The 22,320-nt window shown below is 39.8% G+C and overlaps 1 protein-coding gene across 3 annotated transcripts in view; it reads left to right on the forward strand.

The window, feature by feature from the left end:
- The window catches only part of large2 (LARGE xylosyl- and glucuronyltransferase 2), a 91,452-nt gene that overhangs the window by 60,715 nt on the left and 8,417 nt on the right, over positions 1 to 22,320 (forward strand). For all 3 annotated transcript variants that reach the window (XM_042420371.1, XM_042420390.1, XM_042420380.1), the window contains 8 exons: positions 6,023 to 6,275; positions 9,472 to 9,761; positions 12,829 to 12,911; positions 15,043 to 15,166; positions 18,017 to 18,188; positions 20,106 to 20,210; positions 20,335 to 20,447; positions 22,118 to 22,243. In XM_042420371.1, coding sequence (XP_042276305.1) covers positions 6,176 to 6,275; positions 9,472 to 9,761; positions 12,829 to 12,911; positions 15,043 to 15,166; positions 18,017 to 18,188; positions 20,106 to 20,210; positions 20,335 to 20,447; positions 22,118 to 22,243 — 1,113 coding nt within the window. In that variant the 5' untranslated portion in view covers positions 6,023 to 6,175. The remainder of the gene's footprint in view (positions 1 to 6,022; positions 6,276 to 9,471; positions 9,762 to 12,828; positions 12,912 to 15,042; positions 15,167 to 18,016; positions 18,189 to 20,105; positions 20,211 to 20,334; positions 20,448 to 22,117; positions 22,244 to 22,320) is intronic.

The raw sequence follows: 22,320 nt of genomic DNA on the forward strand, positions 1-22,320 counted from the left end.
ATTCCTTCTTTTCTTTCCTTCTCTCCTCTATCATTTCTTCTCCTATTTTTTCATATAATTTATTTTCCTCTCTTTAACCTTTTTTCTTTCATTTCTTCCTCTCCTCCTCTTCATTAATTAGCTTTCCCTTTCTTTCCTCTTTCCATCCTTTCTTCTTCTCCTTCATCCTTTCTTTACTTTTCTTTCTTCCTCTCCTCTTCTCTCATCTCTTCTTCTCCTTTTTCCCATCTTTTCTTTGCTCTCCTCTTACATCCCTTCATCCTGACTCTTTCCCTTCTTTCTATCTTTCCTCTCCTCTCTCTTTTCTTCCTCTCTCAGCTCCTTTCGTCGCTCTTAACGACGTACAGCGAACACATCAACCTCACTAATTAACTTATAAATCATTTCTATGTTCTTGGAAAGTTTAAATGTCGTGTTTTGTTTCCTGCAGTTTGATCCACGTTCAAAACCAGAAACTTTCAACATTTAGTTTGATTAAGTTCTGGTAAATAATCAATCAGCTGTTATTTTCTCCTCCAGGATAAAATGTTCAAGTAGAAAGTTTGAAAACTTAAAAGTTACAAAAAGGTCAAAAGTTTAGATGCAGTTGAAGCATCTTAAAGGTCTGATCAGACTGACATAAACACAAACATCTGAAGCTTTAACATCATACAGTTTACTGCTGGTTTAATAGATCAGCTGTCAGGTTCTCATAAATGTTTTTATACGACGACGTTTCAACAGGAAATGTGTTTTTCTAGAAGTGTAATGACGGCTGAAATATGTTTCCTCTCAACATAATCAACATCTAATAAATAAGAGACACTTGCAGATAAAAATACACATGAAATAAACATTTATATTAGAAACAGGAAGAATATTCAGTCTGTGGAATAAGTGACGGCCACAACAGCACAAGAAATAAACCTATTTTATTTATTAAACCAGCTGATTTTTGTTATTTTACTGCAAACTAAATGAATACGATTTTCCAAACTCAGTTTTTCATCAAGTAAAACTTTAAAGAAGCTCGTAGATGAGACCTGAGAGATGAAGTTATTTGATTTACAACTTTTGTTTTTGGCAGAAAATATCATGAAATTAGATTTTTTTAACATTTAAATAAAGTTAAATAATCGTTTCTGTCATTTTTCAAACCAAATATGCCAAAAAAAGGCAAATCTACTCTGCTGTCAGCCTCTCAGATGAGACAGTTTGCTGCTTTTCTTCATCATATTTGACAGTAAATTAAAAATCTTTAGGTTTTACATCGTTGGTCGGACAAAACAATGAATCAAGGACAGTAAAAGCCATTTATACACAATTTTTCAACATATAAACTAAACAACTAATAGAGAAAATAATGATTAGTTGCAGCTGTAGTTCAGTTTTAGAAACTAATTGGTGAAATGTAAGGTGAACATTGTAAGTATGATGATAACAGTTAGTTTGTGTTCAGACGGCGAGAGGAAGACGAGGGTCTGTGTTTCAACATGAAGCTGATTCAGCTGCTGCTGACGAGAGAAAATAGCCGCGACGGCAGAAAGTCCTGACAGAGACGTATGACGCAGGTCTGTGTCCTCCAGAGTCAAATCATTATATAGAAGATCCACGTTCACATCCATCCTGCAGCCGAAGGACCGACGGCTCGAAACGCTCTCCGTCTACAGACCAACATGATGTGATTCTCTTAAACAAGAAGAAGATCCGTTACGTTCTTTATTTAGTTTGAATTGTTCCTGTTTTGAAAGGTTTCCCTCCTGACTGGAGTCTCACCTCTCCGTCTGTCATCACGTCCTCTCACACCGTTTCATTTCAACTCTGAAGGTCGACCGTGTTTTTGTCTTTCACTTCAAAAAAAAAAAGAAACGTCTCTCTTTCTCGTCTCGCTGTTTTCCATCAGACGTCTCCTCGGCAACGTCTTCTTCAAACCGCTCTTAAAATAAAACAAGACACATCATCTAAAGTTCATCAAGTATCTGTGAAACACTGAAGGTCTCACAAGGTTGTTGCTTCTTATTTAGAAAGTTTTAAAACACTACTCATATAGAAAAAATGAGTAAAGCTCGCCAAGTATTTCTTAATCATTTCCTCTGAGGTTTCCTGAAAAAGAACAACATAATCTGCTACTAATTAAAAGTGAAATACTGTGGACCGGTTGTCCAGTTGGTACATTTCCAATTAATTCCTTCCAGCTGGTTGCACGGTAACACTGACAGTCTATTTTTCAGTGCAGGTCAGACATGCATGCAAAGATGTGAAATTTGTCCACAGGAAGTCATATAATTCAGTATATAATGATGTATATAATGATGAAAAGTTTCTAGTCATAAATTCACAATGAGTCATATCGACTTTTAGTTTAAATGAAGCAGGAAATAAACTCAACACAACAAACTAAACTCTAATAACTACAGACTTTCATCTGTTATGACTGGAAACTAACTAACTATATCAATTTGAGAGCATAATTTATTGATTTCACGTTCAAATTTCATCTCGCCTTCTCACACGGGGGTAACCATAGAAACGTTTATGATGAAGGTGACATTGTTTTCTCCTCCAGCACACCAACAGGCGGGCGCTGTGCCATGCGGCTACTATAATACTGTATGCAGCTACTGTAGTTAAAATCACAGGTATAAATGAAGCGTCCTTTTATTCTGAAAGTCATAAATAAAGCAAGGGAAGTACATTTAATTAAAGCTGCAAGCAGCGTTGGTCGTGACGTCGCACTCTGGCCCGTCGGGATCAGATCATTTTGCTTTTTAAAAATGAGGGATACATCTTACAAGTGTGGTGTGCTTTTATTTTGAAAGTTTGATTGATATGTGTACTGTCAGGTGTGTAGAGACAATAAGTAACTGCAGCTGGACACAGAAAAATACTCATATATTTGAATGGAGAGTGTGAGCGAACCCACATCTTTTTGAACATTTACTGCTTCCACATAGTTTTAGATACAAACTTCATTTGAACTTTAAATGAGTCACGAGACTTTGACCTACAAATCTTGAATTTACATGTGTTTTCTATCTTTTATTGTTTTTGAGATATTAGAGTGTGAGTTTTAAAGTCTTTTCTTGCTCCTCCTGTGATTTTATAATGAGTGTGTATTGCGGAATGTTTCAAAGCACTGAGGGAGTGACATCACCAGGAGCAGTTGGAGAGGAGGATTTTAGAGTACGCTTCTTATGAAATATCCTCATAAATCCCATGACTTTGGCCAAATCTTACATTAAAAATTATATTTTAGTAGGAAATTTCGTGGCGAATCCATTGATACAGGTTTGAAAGTGGTCAGACTTATAGTTTAGACGTCAGAAGCCTCTGTTTGACACAAAGTTCATGCCCATAGATTGCCTCCCCATTGGTTTACATTGTAAGGGTGATGTGGCACTGCAACCTTCAGGACTTATAAAATCCAAACCGTTCGAGTTATTACAAAGTTTTTAACACCCTTGGAGGAGATAGCGTTTGTTCGGGGGCCAAAATTGGGGCAAAGTCTTATTTTGAAAGGCTAACTGCGGACTTCCTGTTGGATTTAGGTCAGGGGTGTCAGCGTATGATTTGTGGGTCTTGATGAGACGAACGGGTTAATTTTTACATTTTATCAAATTTTTCACCAGACCTGATGTGCGTGCCAAATTTGGTGAGTTTTTGAGCATGTTTAGGGGTCAAATTATGGGTTTAAGTGGCGTAATAATAAAGAAAGAAACAAACAAACACATGGAAAACAATATTTGAACATGAAATCAATCAATTATGCTCTCAAATTGATATACCACACTCTTGAATAAAGATAGGGAAAAAGCTCCATAGTTTCTACTAATTATCACTTACAATGAACATGTAATTTATTCACTTGATCATATTTCATAAGGATAATGTGCTTCATGTGTGATATTACAGGTGAAATTGTTGTTTTTTCACATGTTTTATATTGTGTTGTTGTTTCGTCAGAGAGAAAGTCTGGTTTTTGTTATTCTGGAGGTTCCAGTTTGGTGAATCCATCATTAATCTTGAACATTTGTCAGAGTTTTGTTGCGTCTCAGCGGTTTTACTCTCAGACTGCAGACTGCCAGCTTCATATTTATCCAACAAGTCAACAGAAACCAAATGAGACTCGATGTGGATTCAGTGTAAACTAACTCTGCTGTTATCTGCTGGCGTCTCGTCTCTGGACTCGTTTCCTTCAGGCTTCTGTCTAATTAAATTGGGATTAATGAATCTCACAGTAAAACAAAGACCAACCTCCCGCTCTGATCAGGCTTAGCACACACACACACACACACGCACACACACACACACACACACACATGGAGGGAGATGGACTGATGGCGGCGGCGGCGGTGGCGTGTAGAAAGCTGCTACAGCTTGTTCAGGATTTTCCCCTTTTCAGGTTTTTCATGTTAATATGTATCAACTGTGACGTTATCGATTCCCTCCTCGTTAGGCTGAAACAGTTTGTTCTCACTGGACTGAAACTCTTTCTTATTAAAAATTATTTAATTTAATTTGATATATTTTATGCAGCCAGATCTGTCAGATGGACAAACAAAACAAAAGTTCTGTCAGTGTTTAGTTTGAAATTACTCATTTAGAAAAATGATGTCTGCTATGTGAAATTTAACTTTATTATTAATTATATGGAGATTAAAGCACAGTTTTCTATATATTTTTGACTGACACTATAACACACTATTAATAAGGGTCAAAACAACATTTTATCACCTTATAAAGTTGATTTAGCTAACATGTTAGCAAACAGCTGCTTATTTATACATCCAGCACACACATTTAAAATTTCTCTTTTGCTCTTTAGCTGTTTAAATGTTCTACTTTCTTCACCAGCTGGGCTCTCAGGTATGAACAGTGTGAACCTGACAGGAAATGTGCCGCAAAACCAAAGCTAGCATCTAAAAGAGGCTAAAAATCACCGTAGAGCTGCAGAGTGAAAATGTTCTGGATTTACAGTTTGTGTAGAAAGCTGCTGGTTATTTTTGAACCTGCAGAAGACGTTTCGTTGGATTGAATGTTGTTGCAAAGGTGTTCATGTTATTTTGACTTTAGGCTGCTCGTAGATGAATGACCCAGAGGAGGGAAATCAGTTTGTTCCTGAAGGAAATAACTTTTCCTTCATGTTTGTGTGTTTCTGCCTGTCAGGATTCATTTCTCTTCAAACTGTCTCCTGGAAATGATGTTTACTTTTTAATTGTTTACTCAGTTACATTACGGTGACAAACTTAATCTCTTAAAATCCACCACAATTTGAGATGTTTGGAGAGGTTCAGGGACACCAGTGACACCACAAACTAAAAACTCCCTTAAGGTTTAAGGTTCGGCCTCGAGGTCTGGAATATTATACAGGTTGACAAGATGTAGAAGGTTTATGGTGATATGTCTGCATAGTTCTGGCATAAAGCATGTTATTCAAATATGACTCATTATAGACGAGGACCAAAAACACTTTTTTGAGCCTTATTTTAACTGATGTAGTTTTGTTTGTGTTTTAGCCACATGCTAAACAAACACATTTCCAGAAAGTAGAAGATGAAGCCTGATACATTCATCAGTTCTTCTGTTATAAGCTTTTTGCCAAATATAGGCGAAAACTCTATAAAAAATGTGATGTTAAAGGGTTAATTACAATTGAAATGATGTTTGCAGATGTTTTTTCGAGTGAGTGAAGCTTCATTTATGTGAATGTTTCCTTCAGAATGTGTTTACTGTCTTAAATTAGTTGGATATAAATGTGAATATTGGATCAGTTCAACAGCACTTTTACTTATTCATTTTGTTTTGAAATGATGCTCATCTGGTTTGTTCGGGTCTGTTTCAACATTTTGGATCTGTGAAAAGACAAACAGACGCTTGGCTCTAGAAAATTAATCAAGTTGATTTGTTCTGGAAGCAGCGCCGGCAGCTTCATGATTATTTTTAATGAGACTTTGGACTCAATAACAGACAAAAGTTACTTGTTTGTTTGGTTAGTTTTTCACGGTTTAGCGATTTTAAACTATCATCCTTTGTTCCTCCTCAGGCGAAAAGATGCTGCAGGGGCCCGACGAGGGACTGAGCCCTACCTGAACCCCCTCCTCCTCCCCCCCTCCACCCCTTCCTCCTCCTCCTCCTCCTCCTCCTCCTCCTCCTCTCCCCTGACCCTCAGAGCCCTCAACGCCGCCGCCGTCCCATCATGAACCTGCTGTGCCGTGGACGCCTGAAGCTGCTGGCGGCGTCTCTCACGGCCATCGTCCTGCTCACCTGGCTCTACCTGCTGGCTGGAAACCTGGAGAGTGAGTAGACGCAGACGTGCAGATGTGCAGATGTGCAGAACGTGCAGATGTGCATGTTAGCGGGGAAACATTTACCCCCAAAATCGATGTGAAGCAGATTCATAATAAAAGGCTGTAGCTGTGGTTTGGGTCAGACGGAGAACAGAAAACATCAGTTAACCAGACGTTTTATGCAAGTCAGCTCAATTTCCTTTTCAATCTGACTATTAAGTTTAATTTTTAAACACACGGAGCTCATTTTCTGTTCGGTCTGATTCCTCATTCTGACGTCCCACCAGAGAGACACCACCGCGGCCCCACAACACCGAGACACAGTCAGCACTTTTGTTTGGATCACAACAGCCGGGGTCAGCGCAGAGAAATGTTCTTTTTTGCCACAACGCTGCCTGCTGCTTCCTGGAATAGCTTTTATAAGACACACACACACACACACACACACACACACACACACACACACACCAGCCTGAGCTGCAGGGTTACTGTATAACGACTAATGCAGACTAACAGGATATGAGATGAATTACGCCAAAACCAAACTGGTAACTCTGACCAGCATATTATACTGGTGTTTTTGATGCCACACTGGCCCAGTCTGAGTCTTTGAGGTTGTTTTAATGCTGATCCACCAAACAAAAACTGCTGAATATGTATCTTGTCGTGTAAAACAGTTTTTATTATGAATGTCCTGATGTAGATGATAATGAGTATCTGCCAATATTTATATTTATACAGCAGCTAATATGTATCTGACACTTAAATGATTGATATGATATAATATGAAAGTTGGACGTTGTTGGAACTACAGAAACAACAACAGAGTGGATCATCTTCACTCATAAACCAGCTTTGGTCAGACAAACAAAGCAACAACAGACACGTTTCGTTCTGGCTTGTTGTCAACTTACTTAAAGGATTAAGGTTAATTTGATCTGCTGCCATCTGCTTTTTTTTTTCATTTGAACTGATGAAAACGAGGCTCAGCGTGAGAAGCTGCTTAGCTGAGATGATTGTTTCTTCTTTCAGGGCAGATTTAAACTTTAATGTTTAATTTAAAGTCTCATAATCGCTCTGATTTGTTGTAGTTGAGACATTATGACTGTATTACTGTGTGATTTAACACTGCTGTCATAACGCTGTCGGACTCATGATGGACAGTTTTTAAAAATGGATGCAGCAGAACCAGAGAGACACATTCCTCCTCTTCCTCGTCAAAACCTACAATACCCACAATGCATCTCAAATGACATTACTTGTGTTTAAAGATATCAGAGAGATATGAATATCTGACGCTCATGTTGAGGTTAACAGTGATTCTTGGAGGGTAAATGGAGCTGTAGAAGAGCAGTCCACTCCAACATGGATGACTGATGAGTTTTCATGCTGCTCTGTATCTATTTCAGCAGCTCACAGAGAGACGGAGACACTTTCTGGAGTGTTTTGTGCTCTGAGCTGCAGAAATAACCGACGTCTCTGTTGCTAAATGTCTGACTGTAGATCAGATTCAGGTCTCGAGTTCCCTCCGTCTCCTCTGTCTCCTCCGTCTCCGTCTCCTCCTCGCCTTCTTGCTCTTAAACACTAAAGATGTGTTTTAGTGGCACGAATATAAGAAAAAAATCAGGTTTACAAGGTTTAAAAAGTGATTATAATAATAATTCAGAGTGAGAAGATAAAAAGACAACAAATGCAGATTCACACTGCTGCGTTATATACAGTATATGATCATATTACTATACCTGGAACCCCCTCAAGGACCCCTGAGGGTCCGTGGACCCCACTTTGAGAACCACTGATATAAACACCAGAAGGAGGAGGCAGATTTTGGAGGTGCTTTTCTCTCTTCTTACTCTCTTCTCCTTTCACTTTGCCTCAGACGAGGGTGTGAACATTCCCAGAATGCCTCACTTCAGCTGTGGGCCAGCTGCCGCTCCTCCGGCGGGGGCGGGGGCGGCGGGGGGGGTTAGAGAGAGAGAGAGAGAGAGAGAGAGAGAGAGAAGGAAAATGAGACAGTGAGGAGAAAGAGGTGAGAAAGACAGAGAGATAGATGAAGACAAAGGAGGAAAATAAGAGCTAAAGGGAGAGAGAGAGTCTGTCTGTCGTTTGGTGCTGAGCAGGTAGTGAACAGTGACTTTTTACAGCTTTTTCTCTGCAAACAGCTGCCTGCTGCGGCCGAAAACGACGCTATGAGACGCTGAGAGTGAACCAGAACAGTAAAGTTGCGGCCGGACAGATAAACAACGAGCTGAAACTCACTATAAAGCTCCGTAAAGCTGCAGAGTCACTGATGATTCTCTGTAGATTCATCACTATGAGCCAATAACACATCACACACTGTGACTTCATACGTTATTATTATTATGAAAATATTAATCACAGCTGCTTTAAACATATTGTTAAATGTCAGCAACACTTTTAGAAATATGTTCTGTTACTTGATGCACATTATTCATGCAAATAATTCTGCAACACTAATTAAGTAATTTAACAAAATTAGTCATTTGTGAGCATAAATTATTAATTTGAGCATTAATTAGTTTTTTCTTTGTTTTTTTTTCTCTCTGAAACTTTCTGATTTCTGTAGAAACTGAAAGCTGAGAGTGTTAAACGCTGTGAAACCTCGTTGTTTGACTCGTTCTGTCGATCGCTGCTCAAAATACTACGATACCCATGAGCCTCTCTGGAGAAGGAGACGGTCAGTAGCGAATACGAAACACTTCACACAGAGTTGACTCAGACATTAACAGTGAACTGATTTAAGCTGCAGACTGTGTTCAGTTTTCTCTACAGACTGAACTCACCTCCAGTCCGCCGTCAGCAGCTCTGTGATTGGACGTTTCTTGCTGAAATGCAGTTTAGGAGTCGTTAACTTCTAAACCCCCAAAGTTTTATGTCCACAAGCTTTTAGTTTTGTTTTTTTTCTTTACTAACTTCGTCTATAAGAAGCATGAATGAGACTTTTACTGCTGGAACATCTTTGTAACAACACACGGCGCCCCCCCCGAGGCATTCTGGGAATATTAACCCCCCCGGTCCGTCAGAAACAGAGGACAGCAGCATGTTTGTACCATAAAGTACAAAAACACGACCTCGCTGTGTGTGATGTCACCGTGCGGTTTGTGAAGTGATGGTTTACTTCCTGTCGTCCCGTCAGTCAGAACGTTAACGAGTAACAGAACTCTTCTTCTTCTTCCCTCCTCAGATGGTCGCTCTCTGCTCCTGGCTCCCTGTCTGGCCGACACGCCGGCGTCTCGGGTCCTGGAGCGAGCCGTCCTGGAGTCTCGGGTCCGAGAGGTGGAGGAAGAGAACCGGCAGATCCGGCTGCAGCTCAGCCAATCGCAGGGCACCGCCGCCCAGCCGCCGGACGGTAACTACGGCAACCAGCAGTGGGGGGCGTCCGCAGACACGGGGCCGGAGGACGGGGACAACACGGCGGAGGAGAAGAACAACCACACCGAGTGTCCCCGCTCGCCCACCGTCCAGAAGTGTGAGGTCAGAACAGGAAATACGTTTTTACTCTTTACAGTGTAAGAAGGGTAAAGATGGAGTTCAGATTTTGTCTCATAATCATAAACATTTTAGCTTTTCTTCACTATGAAAAGTCTTCATGTGATGATTGTCTGTATCCATGGTTACAGTGCAGACAGCAGCTGCTGGTGGCTGATACAGGCTGAGTCTTCACGTGTTGTTACATTATTCATTATAGTAGATTTATCACTTTATTATTTCACACTTTCTGTTTCCCACAAACAGGAGAACTGTGTAGTAGCAGAAATCACATTTGCTTTACTTTTGTTTTAATGGTTAAATCAACATCTGGCTGAGACACAGCTGTTTGAAACGTGAACATTCACAGTGATGTTGATTAACGTGTGTTTTCCCAGTGAAATTAAATATAGAAACAAACAAACACAGTAGTTTAAAAATCCACAAAAATGAACTTTTTGTTTCTTACATGATTTGTACGTGTTTGACGGATCTAATATATAAAATATCTCATCAATGACATCATATCACAACACATGTATATGCAAACGATGATGTTTCTGAGTCACATTATCATGTATCTTTATGATTTTAAGGTGTTAACCCACAGCAGGAAAATGTCTGATCCTGCAGGTATTTCAGCCTTAAGCGTTTAATAAATTAATTTAATTTAAAATACAATGTTGGACAAGAATTTGAAAGCTTTACAAATACTGAGATTTCTTTGTTTTCTGAGCTGCAGATGAAGCAGCTGCAAACTATTTTCAAACTTTTTTTCAAACTTTGTCCAGCTGCGAGCAGATCGTCCTTTTTAATTTTGAGCAATCAACAAACTCAACATTTTAATCTGGATTCTGCCATTTTTACTTCATTATAATATACTTCAGTCTTCAGCCAAACTAGCAGCCGGTTGGACTGTCAGTCACTCTGGTCCAGAGTGAAATATCTCCCCAGAGGATGAATCCTAATGACTCCACTGATCCTCTGACCTATTTACTCTCAGTATAAGACATTAAGATACAGCAGCCCTCTTCTACAAGAAAATAATAATAAATTAAAAAAAAATGTAAAAGAAGGTGAAATCAGATGTAATATTCATCTGAGCATCGATGTGTTATTGAAGAGCATCACTGCTACAACGTATACATCAGATAAATAAGAGACATCGTGCTGTTAATGAGATCTGAACGTCGTCAGGGAAACCAGAGTGTTGAGCTTTTAGCATCGGTTGTAAATTATTTCATCCACCGTCATGAAATATACAGCAGATACTGAAGGCCATCAGCCTCAGCTGGACTTTATGTTTTAGTGCTAATTAGCAAATGTTTGGATTATTGCTACTAAACATCGACATGCTGCTTTTGTCTTTGTCATCATTTATTACATTACAGATTTATCTACAGTACAGCTAATTAGGGACCGAGCCCAAAAGGCAGAGGACTACTGTAAAAAAACTCATCAAGACCTACAAATCATACACTGACACCCCTGACCTAAATCCAACAGGAAGTCTGCAATCTCAATTTCAAAATAAGACTTTGCCCCAATTTTGGACCCCGAACAAACGCTATCTCCTCCGAGGGTGTTAATGGTATCGGCTTCAAACTTTAATAGGTGACTTATGATACTGTGCTGGAAAAAAGTTGTTAAAAACTTTGAAATAACTTGAACGGTTTGGATTTTATAAGCCCTGAAAGTTGCAGTGCCACATCACACCTTACAATGTAAACCAATGGGGAGGCAATCTATGGGCATGAACTTTGTGTCAAACAGAGGCTGCTGACATCTAAACTATAAGTCTGACCACTTTCAAACCTGTATCAATGGATTTGCAGCGAAATTTCCTACTAAAATATGATTTTTAATGTAAGATTTGGCCAAAGTCATGAGATTTATGAGGAGATTTCACAAGAAGCGTACTCTAAAATCCTCCTCTCCAACTGCTCCTGGTGATGTCACTCCCTCAGTGCTGTGAAACATTCCGCAATACACACTCATTATAAAATCACAGGAGGAGCAAGAAAAGACTTTAAAACTCACACTCTAATATCTCAAAAACAATAAAAGATAGAAAAAACATGTAAATTCAAGATTTGGAGGTCAAAGTCTCGTGACTCATTTAAAGTTCAAATGAAGTTTGTATCTAAAACTATGTGGAAGCAGTAAATGTTCAAAAAGGTGTGGGTTCACTCACACTCTCCATTCAAATATATGAGTATTTTTCTGTGTCCAGCTGCAGTTACTTATTGTCTCTACACACCTGACAGTACACATGTCAATCAAACTTTCAAAATAAAAGCACACCACACTTGTAAGAAATAAATAAAATGATCTGATCCCGACGCTGCCAGAGTGCGAGGTCCCGACCAACACTGCTCACAGCTTTAATTTCCATCTGCAGTCCCTGGGAAAGACTCACACACTTAAAAAATCATTAGAAAATGCATCAATATAATATAATAATATTTTAGATATACTTTAACAGTGCTGATAGGAGAGATCATGTTGTGTTTATCTGTATGTGACCTCAGCGCATCACAACAGTTCACACAAACTAATCCATGAAAAAGGGGAAGCAGGAGGAAGTTGACAAGGGACCAAAAATCCGAGGAAACACACACACACTTTGCTCTTTGATGTGGTTTCAGGCCTTTTTCAGCTCCAACTTTTCAAAGACTTTGCTGCTGGAAAAGCACAGTGACGTTGAAAATCATACATATTTGAGGAGGTAAAATGTGAAATTTCACATCTGAGAGGCGAGCGAACGTCCAGGATTCAGTCCTGCTGTTATGTGAAGTTGTCGGCGTAACCGCTCGCATCTCCTGACCAGTATAGTCTCAGTTGTTAAGCTTCAGATTTTTGAGGGTAAAAGTGATGAAACTGACAAAATGCACAGTTAAAGTGTTGAAGATTTTGGTCACATCTTGTCATTAGAAGCTGCTAAAAAAAAAAAGACAGATTTGCAGAGAGGAGCACGCTGTGAGCTCCTGATGAAACTTGTCAGCACCACCAGGAGTGTAAATGTGTAGATGAAGTGAAGTGAAACTCTCTTTCTTGTCTCGTGTTTCCGCAGCTGATCCATGTAGCGTGCGTTTGTGCCGGTCACAACGCCAGCAGAGACGTGGTCACGCTGGTCAAGTCCGTCCTCTTTCACAGGTGAGAACTTCTTCCTCTTCGGGACATTACAGTCATATTTAAAGTTGTATACTGTGAGGATTCAGCTGTTCTCTTCATGACTGTTTTCCTGTTTTTTAAAGCTCCATTTAAACGTTGAGAGGATTTCAGTGTTTTCTTACTGTTTGTCTGGATTTCTACTGACCTCAGTCGACTCTGCTCATGTGCTTTTGTTCCCTTTATAGATGCTTTTAAACCTCCCAACATCAATTTAAGTTATTTTTTTCCCCCCACAGTATATTTCCCTCCAGCGTATTAAATGTGCTGCTGGTTTGAGGATGAATTGGATGGATTTTTTTTCTTTTAGACATATTTTTAACTCATTTCAATAGTAATCTTTCCATTGTAATTGCAAATGAAATTCTGACTGTTTCCTCTTCAGAGCGAAGCTGAATGTCCTTTTATCTGAGATATTTTAATGCTTTTTTTAACGTTGTTTGTAGCTCAGTGAGGCTCAGAGTCCATGTCTGTCTCTCCCTCATGTGTTTGTGTTGTTTTGGGTCTTTTTGTTTGCGACTGTCAGCGGCTTCGAGTCTTTTTACAGGAAGGTCCTAAAGTAAAGATCAAACTCATGCAAGTACAGAAAAATACATTAAAGGAGACGTTTCCGACTTTTTATCCAGACTTCACAAAGCAAAATGTTCATGTCAGTGAACGCAACACGGTGTTGATTTAGACCAGTCAGGTGTTTTTATTGGTTGTCAGTAGAGGTTTTATGTTTCTGCCCAGTTTTCTCTTTGACTCCATCACAGACGAGGCTCATTTTAAAGGATGAGGCTTTAAAATAAGACCAAATAAATATGTTTTATGACGTGACAGCGCTCTGGTTAAAGTCTGGGAAAGATCATGGCTCTTCCATGAACACGTCAACACTTTAACCTTTTAGCACTTTGTTGATTGTTGCATTTCTTTCTTCTTTTTAAGGTGTTTTTTATGCACTTGTGTATTTCCAGCTGTTTCTTACAAAAACACAACTTCTAGCGTTCTCTCATCACACCTTGTCAGCTAATTGAGAGTTTGTACGACGGCTCCTTCTGTCTCTAAAGCTTTATTGTCTTGCCTAAAAGTGTTTACCCAAGGACAAAATATCAAATAAGTACATTATTAGGGTTAAGGGAACTTTGTTGTCATGGTTACATCAGTAACCTTGTGGTTCATGTGGTGTTCATGTTTAAAAAAAACAAAAAAACTGTTGACTCTCAGTGGGAAACGTGAAATGAGCAGCGATCTCTCGTGTTAAAGTCCGATGTTTTGTTGATTCCATATCCTGTATATAAAGATGGACGTAGCGAGGTGTGACATCACCCACTGGTTTCACTGGAGCCAGTTTGAAGTCCAGAGTTGCAGCTTATTGTCGTTGTTTGGAGCCAAGACCTTCCAGATGTGTTGCCTTTCACACTCTGGAAACACGTAACGCTACCTCAGACCCAAGCTAACGTTAGCTTACTGGAATCACTGAGCACTGCACGCTCAGGCTAACGTTAGCTAGTTTAGCTAAATTGTGCTAACAGGGAAGATATCGTAATCAAGTAACATTAAACTTAGTGAAATATTGCAACAACAGTCCAACTCAGTGTGAGTCCCGGAGCCAACTGTCAATCACAGCTGTCAATCAACACCCACATAGCGGACATTAAAGCTACTATAAGTCTTCAAATATTATTAACGGAGCAATAATTTCCAAAATGACCACCAGCACACTTATTAGAGAGTCTGAATTTAGAGATCAAGATTAGAATGACTCATTGAAAACAATGATTGACTGCCGTTTGGTTGACCCATCCATCCATCCACCCCGACCTCCTCTCTACGTGGACTCTGTTGCTCTATAATGCCATCTGATTTCCTCCTTTGCTCTCGTCATAATTACTACACTAGAGGACGCTGTCACTGGATGTAAACATGTCATTTTGGGACACTTGCATAAAGGACTGATCCTGTCTACTTGGAGCAGGTGCAACCAGCCAAAATCAGCTTAAAATATGAACTGAACTGCAACCAAAAGCCACGAGAGTCAGAAAAAGAGCCGCGTCAGCAAAACATAACCAGCTTTTCTTCCCAGCAGGACCTTCTTGACCTTGACGTCTGTTTGGTTTTTCTTCCCATTTTTCAGGAGAAACCCTCTTCACTTTCATTTCATCACCGACACAGTAGCCAATCGTATCCTGAGTTCTCTGTTCCAGTCTTGGATGGTCCCGTCGGTGCAAGTCAGCTTCTACGATGCAGATGAACTCAAGGTAAGAGCACACTCATCGTCCCAAACACCAGAGCATCAGACTCTCTCACGTCAGTCCTCGTCCAAACTCCTTTACATTATCCCTGCTTCCTGCTCTCCCGTTTGGACAAGGTGAGTCAAAGTCAAACACCTTATTTAACATATGAAAGGATCTCTGCCGTCTGTGGATACAGAGACGAGTGGAGTTAAACGTATTTATAAAGCTCCTCTAACAGAAGAGATTCACCTCAGAGCAGGTTTACGGAGCGTCAAAGCGTGAAAGACATCAATACAAAAACTGCACGGTTCAGACGCATCGCTAATGACGAGACAGGAGGTCACAGCCCGTCTCTTTATGCGCCTGTCAGATCACAATATGTCACATTAGCAGCGATCAGAGGCTTCTTAACGCTGCCTGAGTGTTACCTGGATGTCACCGCAGGGTCAATCATCAGTTTAGCTTCGTTTTCAGACTGACAACCAAGTTTAAAGACATTTATTAAGACATAAAAATACTCTGCTTGGAACAATAATGCAGAAATGTGTCTGATATGTATAATTATCACGTTAAAATCCTTGAAATCACATCTCCTCCTTCTTCTTCTCTCTCCTTCATCAATAATTCCAGAATCTATGAATATGCAAATAAATTTCATTTCAGAAGTTTAACGTCTGGACACGAGATGTCTCCTGCTTCACTTTAAAGTCCATCCTCAGTGTCTGATCAGAAAAATCTGATTTTTTAGTGAGTTCAGAGAAACTTTCAGCAGCGGAACATGAAAACAAACTCTACAAATACATCATTCTGCACAGAGAAGCTCAAACATCAAACTGTAGGAGCAAGAAGAAAAACACATTTTCACATAGCTGCAAACTCCATCTTTTGGCAGAATTTGTCGTCTTCAGTTTCAAATATGGCGTTTAGTTGAACCAAACACATGTTTGTGATACAAACTGAGATGAGTCTTTGTGTTTTCAGTCGCTGTTAAACTGAGCTAATGTTAGCTTGTTTGCTCCAGCGACAGCAGCGACGTACAGAAAGCAGCGCGTCAAGAAGCAAAGTTCCCTCCTGTCTGTTTTCTTTAGGAAACAAACACTTATTGTTTCTTATGTAAAGTCCCACACAGCAGTGGTATGATGAGACACGTCATCTACTGCTACATTTATCTTTATAGTTAATGAAAAGGTAGGAGGGTCATCTAGAAGGCAGCAGCAGACCTGCGTCTTCATTTATAAGGCTTTGCTATGTAAGTTGCCAAGATATTTAATATCCTTAGTTGAGCTCAGAGCTGATAACCATGACAACAGATCACAGAGCAGGTTGGCTTTAAAAGGGACAGACTGGTTTTAAGTACTGTGCACATCACTACTGGAATGAGCTGCAAAAGAGCTTGAAGTTAAAGACACTGAGGGACTTTCTAGTTTTATTAGCTGATATTCTTCATAATGTTTGATTGTTAGTGTGTGTGATGATAGTTTAGTGTGAATGAACCGTCTTATTGTGATCCTGTGTGTGTGTGCAACCTGTTCTCACGTCTCTCTTGCAAAAGAAATCTTGATCTCAGTGAGATTTCCTGAATCGATATGTGCTACAGGCGTCATTTAGTGATGCAAAGCTGCGTCTTGCCGTCAGCGGAGTTTAACAGCCAGCCGTCCTCACCTACAGCAGAGAGAAGAGAAGAGGTCTGACTCTGCAGATGTCTAAGCAACAATAACAAGCATTTGTCACCTTTTTCATTCCGCTTGAGTTTGCAGGCTGAGTTCACATAAAAATATGTGTGGTATAAAACTGATACATAAAGGATTTATGTATAATGTTTCTTATAGTCTCTGAAAACGCCACGCTGAGATGTAAAAACAGAAAGATGTCTTGATAGCAAATATTACAGGATTTATCTCAGGCCAATAAATATAAAGGACATAATGCACTAAAGTAATGCTTTGAATTTTGCCAAAAAGTCCTGTTGAAAAAATTGAAAGAACCAAAGCTTCTTTCACTAGTGTGTTCAGTTAACACTTAAAAAGTCAGAAAAATAGCCAATATGTGTGTAAAAAAAGGTTTACCTGACAACAGTAAAATTTTCTTTCACGTTTCCTGGTGAAACCTTGTATCTTATAACCTTGTACATCTTGACCACGGGGCAGTTACGTGTTTACCTCACCGGTTTTTCATTGTACACGCTGTTCCTTGAAATTAAACCTCGACAATCAACACAAAAGGTGGTTACAAGGTTTTTTCACTCGACAGCAACAACACTTGATTGAATTGGACGAGTTGGTGAAACCCCCTTTTTTCTCCAAAAGTCAAGTGACACTTCAGCACAAAACAGCAAAATAATTTATTTTAACTTCCAAGTTGATGAATGTGCTCTCAGAGTGACGGGAATGTAAAGAACGAGCATGAATCGGTGTGTGTGTATGTGTGTGTGACTCCAACCTGCATCCCTCTCCTTCACATCATCACATTCTCCTCCCTCACAGTCTTTGTGCTGAACAATGAGTCCTTTGTGCTGTCAGATGCTTCGACCTGCAGTCGCTCGCTTCTCTTTCCATTAACTCACATTAAAGTGCAGAAAAACAGCCCAGACTCTAAGCCGATTATATTTGCAGATGATGCACTTATGCAGATCCAATTACACTGAATCAAGAGAATTAATTAACACACACTATGTGCAGATAAAAAAAAAAAAAAACACATTGAGCCTTTGACAAAATATGCTGAATGTAGCTTTGTGTTAACCCACGTGCAGAACGATGCTCATACATAATGAACACTGGTGGATATTTCCATTAAGTCCTGGTTTACCTGTTTTTAAAGGAATATAATTAAGAAATGAAACCAACTAACCGACAATTTGCCTTCTCGTTTCAGTCCGAGGTGTCGTGGATACCCAACAAGCACTACTCAGGTATTTACGGCTTGATGAAGCTGACGCTAACCAAAGCTTTGCCCTCCGACCTGTCAAAGGTCATCGTCCTGGACACGGACATCACCTTCGCCACTGACATCGCAGAGCTGTGGGGAATTTTTAGGAAATTCACAGGTAAGACCTTTTGAATTTTATACCTTATCAACTAAATCCTGTCAGTCAACATGAGCTCTGTGAATAAAGTGTTAAAGTCCAGCTGAAATCACATTTAGTCATTCCTTTTAGAGTCAAAAATAATGTCAAAGTGGTTTTAAAATGTATTGTTAATAGTTTTTTATTATTTAAGTAAGAAAAAAAGACAGCAGCTGGAGGGGCATGTTGGTGTCTGTGTTTGATTGACAGCAGCTGGAGGGGCGTGTTGGTGTCTGTGTTTGATTGACAGCAGCTGGAGGGGCGTGTTGGTGTCTGTGTTTGATTGACAGCAGCTGGAGGGACGTGTTGGTGTCTGTGTTTGATTGACAGCAGCTGGAGGGGCGTGTTGGTGCCTGTGTTTGATTGACAGCAGCTGGAGGGACGTGTTGGTGTCTGTGTTTGATTGACAGCAGCTGGAGGGACGTGTTGGTGTCTGTGTTTGATTGACAGCAGCTGGAGGGACGTGTTGGTGTCTGTGTTTGATTGACAGCAGCTGGAGGGACGTGTTGGTGTCTGTGTTTGATTGACAGCAGCTGGAGGGACGTGTTGGTGTCGGTGTTTGATTGACAACAGCTGGAAGGGCGTGTTGGTGTCTGTGTTTGATTGACAGCAGCTGGAGGGACGTGTTGGTGTTTGTGTTTGAATGACAGCAGCTGGAGGGACGTGTTGGTGTCTGTGTTTGATTGACAGCAGCTAGCAGGCTATCGGTGTTACACTGTAAACAAACTGCTGTAGCTACAAGTCACAGACAGACTGTTTATTGCAGTGTTGTTGAAGAATAAGAACCAAACCAGCATCTAACAGGTCTGAAGTGACATTTGCAGGTATGTTTACATGCTGTTTAATGTGCTGCAGCTGAACAGCTAATTAGCTATCTAGCTGCTAACCGACGTTAGCGGTGAATGTTTGTTTGGTGGCTCGTTCAACAAGCTGCAGGACAAGACGTGTTCATGTTTGTAAGTTAGATAAGAAGGAGACTTTAGCAGGAAAGCTAATGTGGGTTGTTGTTGTGTAGCAGGATGCAATCAGGCTCGGTGTGACCGTCTGCTCTGCCGATGATAGAGCGTCACGTTATCGCTTTATGAAAAGATTTGACCTGCTGTCTCAAAATAATGACTCCAGCTATGTAGAGTGATAACAGAAGGATATTCCAACGAATGAATGCAAGACTAGGAGACGCCATCATGAAACCAAAAACAAAACAAACAAAAGAAAAAGTGATTTACAGAGCAGATATGTTGCTGTAGTGACAAAAACAATACAATTTCATTTCAGTTGGATAAATTGTGCAAAACTGTTGCACATTCATGACCACAAAGGCCATTTAAGTTGATCATGTTGCTGAGTTATATTCATTCATGTCAATTAAACATGGCTGCAGTTGCACAATGTGCTCAAGGTGGTTTATGTCAAACTTGACAAGCGAGAGATCCACTGACAAATACATATTTTTGGGGTCATCCAGATATGCAACAATTTGGATAAAGATTGAATGAAATTTGCTAGAGTTGTAAAAAAAGAATATAAAAAGGGTCTAATCTTGAAAAAAGGAATAGGAATAAAAAATAAAATATTGCTGCTATTTCTTAATTTAAATCTGTAAATCTGTAAAGTAGATTATGAGACAAACTGAAGACATACTCTTTTCATTCAGTATTCATTATCAGAGGATGATTTTATTTGGATATTTATTAACCTGTTGTTGTCTAATATGTGTAAATAAAACCAACAATCTGTTTATTTATTTGATGGTAAAAAAAATGATGTTTAAACATGAGCTCATCGTTTTTAGAATCGTTTTCAGAATTTTTCATGAAACTCTGCAGGCAAAAATTCATCCAACATGTTAAAGAAAAATGACTGAAACATTTTTACTGACTGTTGTTGTTTTGTTGACAGATAAACAGGTGATTGGTCTGGTGGAGAACCAGAGCGACTGGTATCTGGGGAACTTGTGGAAAAACCACAAACCCTGGCCTGCACTGGGACGAGGCTTCAACACAGGTAACTGTTTATTCTGACTGATGATGTTTGAATTTCTGCAGCTGGTAAAATACATCATGAAACTGGACTTATTTTTAAATCTACCTGAAGACACCAATAACATTTAATTTGAAATATGTTGCAGGAGTCATCCTTCTCTACTTGGAGAGATTGCGGCGAATCGGTTGGGAGCAGATGTGGCGACTGACGGCGGAGCGCGAGCTAATGAGCATGCTCAGTACGTCGTTGGCTGATCAGGTCAGGAACACCTCCAACGCACCGAAGATGCTGAAATATGTTTCCTGTGTTTGGTCTGCTGTTAGAGTTGTCAAATAATCTGCCAGAGGAAACAGAGAGAAGACGTTTAATAGAGTCAACAAAAACATTACAAATCATCCTGTTTGGATCATGAATCTCTACAGCAGACTGATGATGAAGTGATTCAAGTAATGAAGTAATTAATTAACTTTATAAATGTGCCTGTGATTGGCATTTTATAGATAAACAGAAAATGTATCTGCAACTGTTTTGATAAATGAATATGAGGACCTTAAAGAGGAAACATATTCTGCATATTTCCAGCTCGATATTTATATTCTGGTGCTCTACTGGAATATTTTTGCATGATTTCCAGTTAAAAACTCCTTATTTATCTTCTACTGGTCCTTTATGCAGCCCCTCAGTTCAGCCTCTGTCTGAAACAGGCCGTTTTAGCTCCTGTCTCTTTAAGGCCCCGCCTCCTGATGAGCCCACTCTGTTCTGATTGGTCAGCTTCAGGAAGCTTCCTCCGGCTCCGGAGGCTACGTAAACAAACTATAGTAGCAGGATTTCACTTCTTTTTCTCCTTCTTTACTCTAAATGTCAACTTCTCAAATCCAGCTGTACATGTTGGAGCTGAACAACACATGGAAACACCTTAGCAACCACCTTAGCAACCAAGGTTACTGAACGGACAGCAGTTTATGGACATGAGCCACAAGCCAACATCAGCTTGTCGACAAGGTAGAAAAACTATCAGAAACAAAGAGCAGGTTGAAGCCCTGACTTTTAACTTGCAGGCAGCATTTCTACATATATTCACTTCAAGTTTTGAAACTTGAATCCAGCATCATAAGAGGATATAAATAACAGAAAACCACAAAAAGCAGAATATTTCCTCCTGAAGTAAAAATGGCAAACATTTGCTGGTTGCAGCTTCTTCTCATATGTGAAGATTTCATGACAGTAAACTGACAAACGGACAAAACAAGACATTTGAAGACGTCACATTTGGCTCTAAGAAACTATTTTTTCTGAGTTTTTTACTTAATTAATCAAGAAAATAATTTGCATGAAAATAATCTTATTTTCTACAAGATAAATAAAGTACAGTCTAAAATCTACAACATTTAGATTTCAGTCAGGAATCATCTGACTACAGAAGAAGTAACTTCCATAACTGTTGTTACAGTTAAAAAGTGTTGATGCATCAACATCGTCTCTAGAAACATGTGATATTTCTGTGATTCACTGCTTTTAGTCTGTTTACAGTCGTACATCCAGTAAAGTGTTGTGTTGAGCTTCGACCGGCGACCTTGATTGTGTTGTAAAAGACACAATGCAGCCTGTTCACAGAGAGGCTGCCTTTGTGGACAATCCTACAGATTGCAAAATAAAAGCCGATGTTGCTAAGGGAACCAACAAAGAGACACAAAGAGATAATATAGTTCATCTTTCCGATGCCTTCAAGAGCTGAACCGCTACATTCCCAACCAGGACGAGACCTTAATGCCGCGGTGACTCATGCTTTCAAGAAATCTGAGAAACATCTCCGACAATGAACCATGTCTGTGTATCCAAGGACTGAGAGACTGTTTTTATTATATCCTCACTGCACCACAAACTGCTTTGAGTGTAACCTGTGTGTGTCGTCTGTTCACTGTGTGCAGGACATCTTCAACGCCTTCATCAAGCAGAACCCGGTCCTGGTTCACCAGCTGCCCTGCTTCTGGAACGTCCAGCTGTCTGATCACACTCGCTCTGAACAGTGCTACACCGAGGTGTCCGACCTCAAGGTACGATCACACACACACAGTCAGTCAATGATCTACTGCTGAGGAGAAGCAGAGAGGAACCCTGACATGCTCGCTCA

The sequence above is a fragment of the Thunnus maccoyii genome, chromosome 1, assembly GCF_910596095.1.
Source record: "Thunnus maccoyii chromosome 1, fThuMac1.1, whole genome shotgun sequence".
Lineage (NCBI taxonomy): Eukaryota > Metazoa > Chordata > Actinopteri > Scombriformes > Scombridae > Thunnus > Thunnus maccoyii.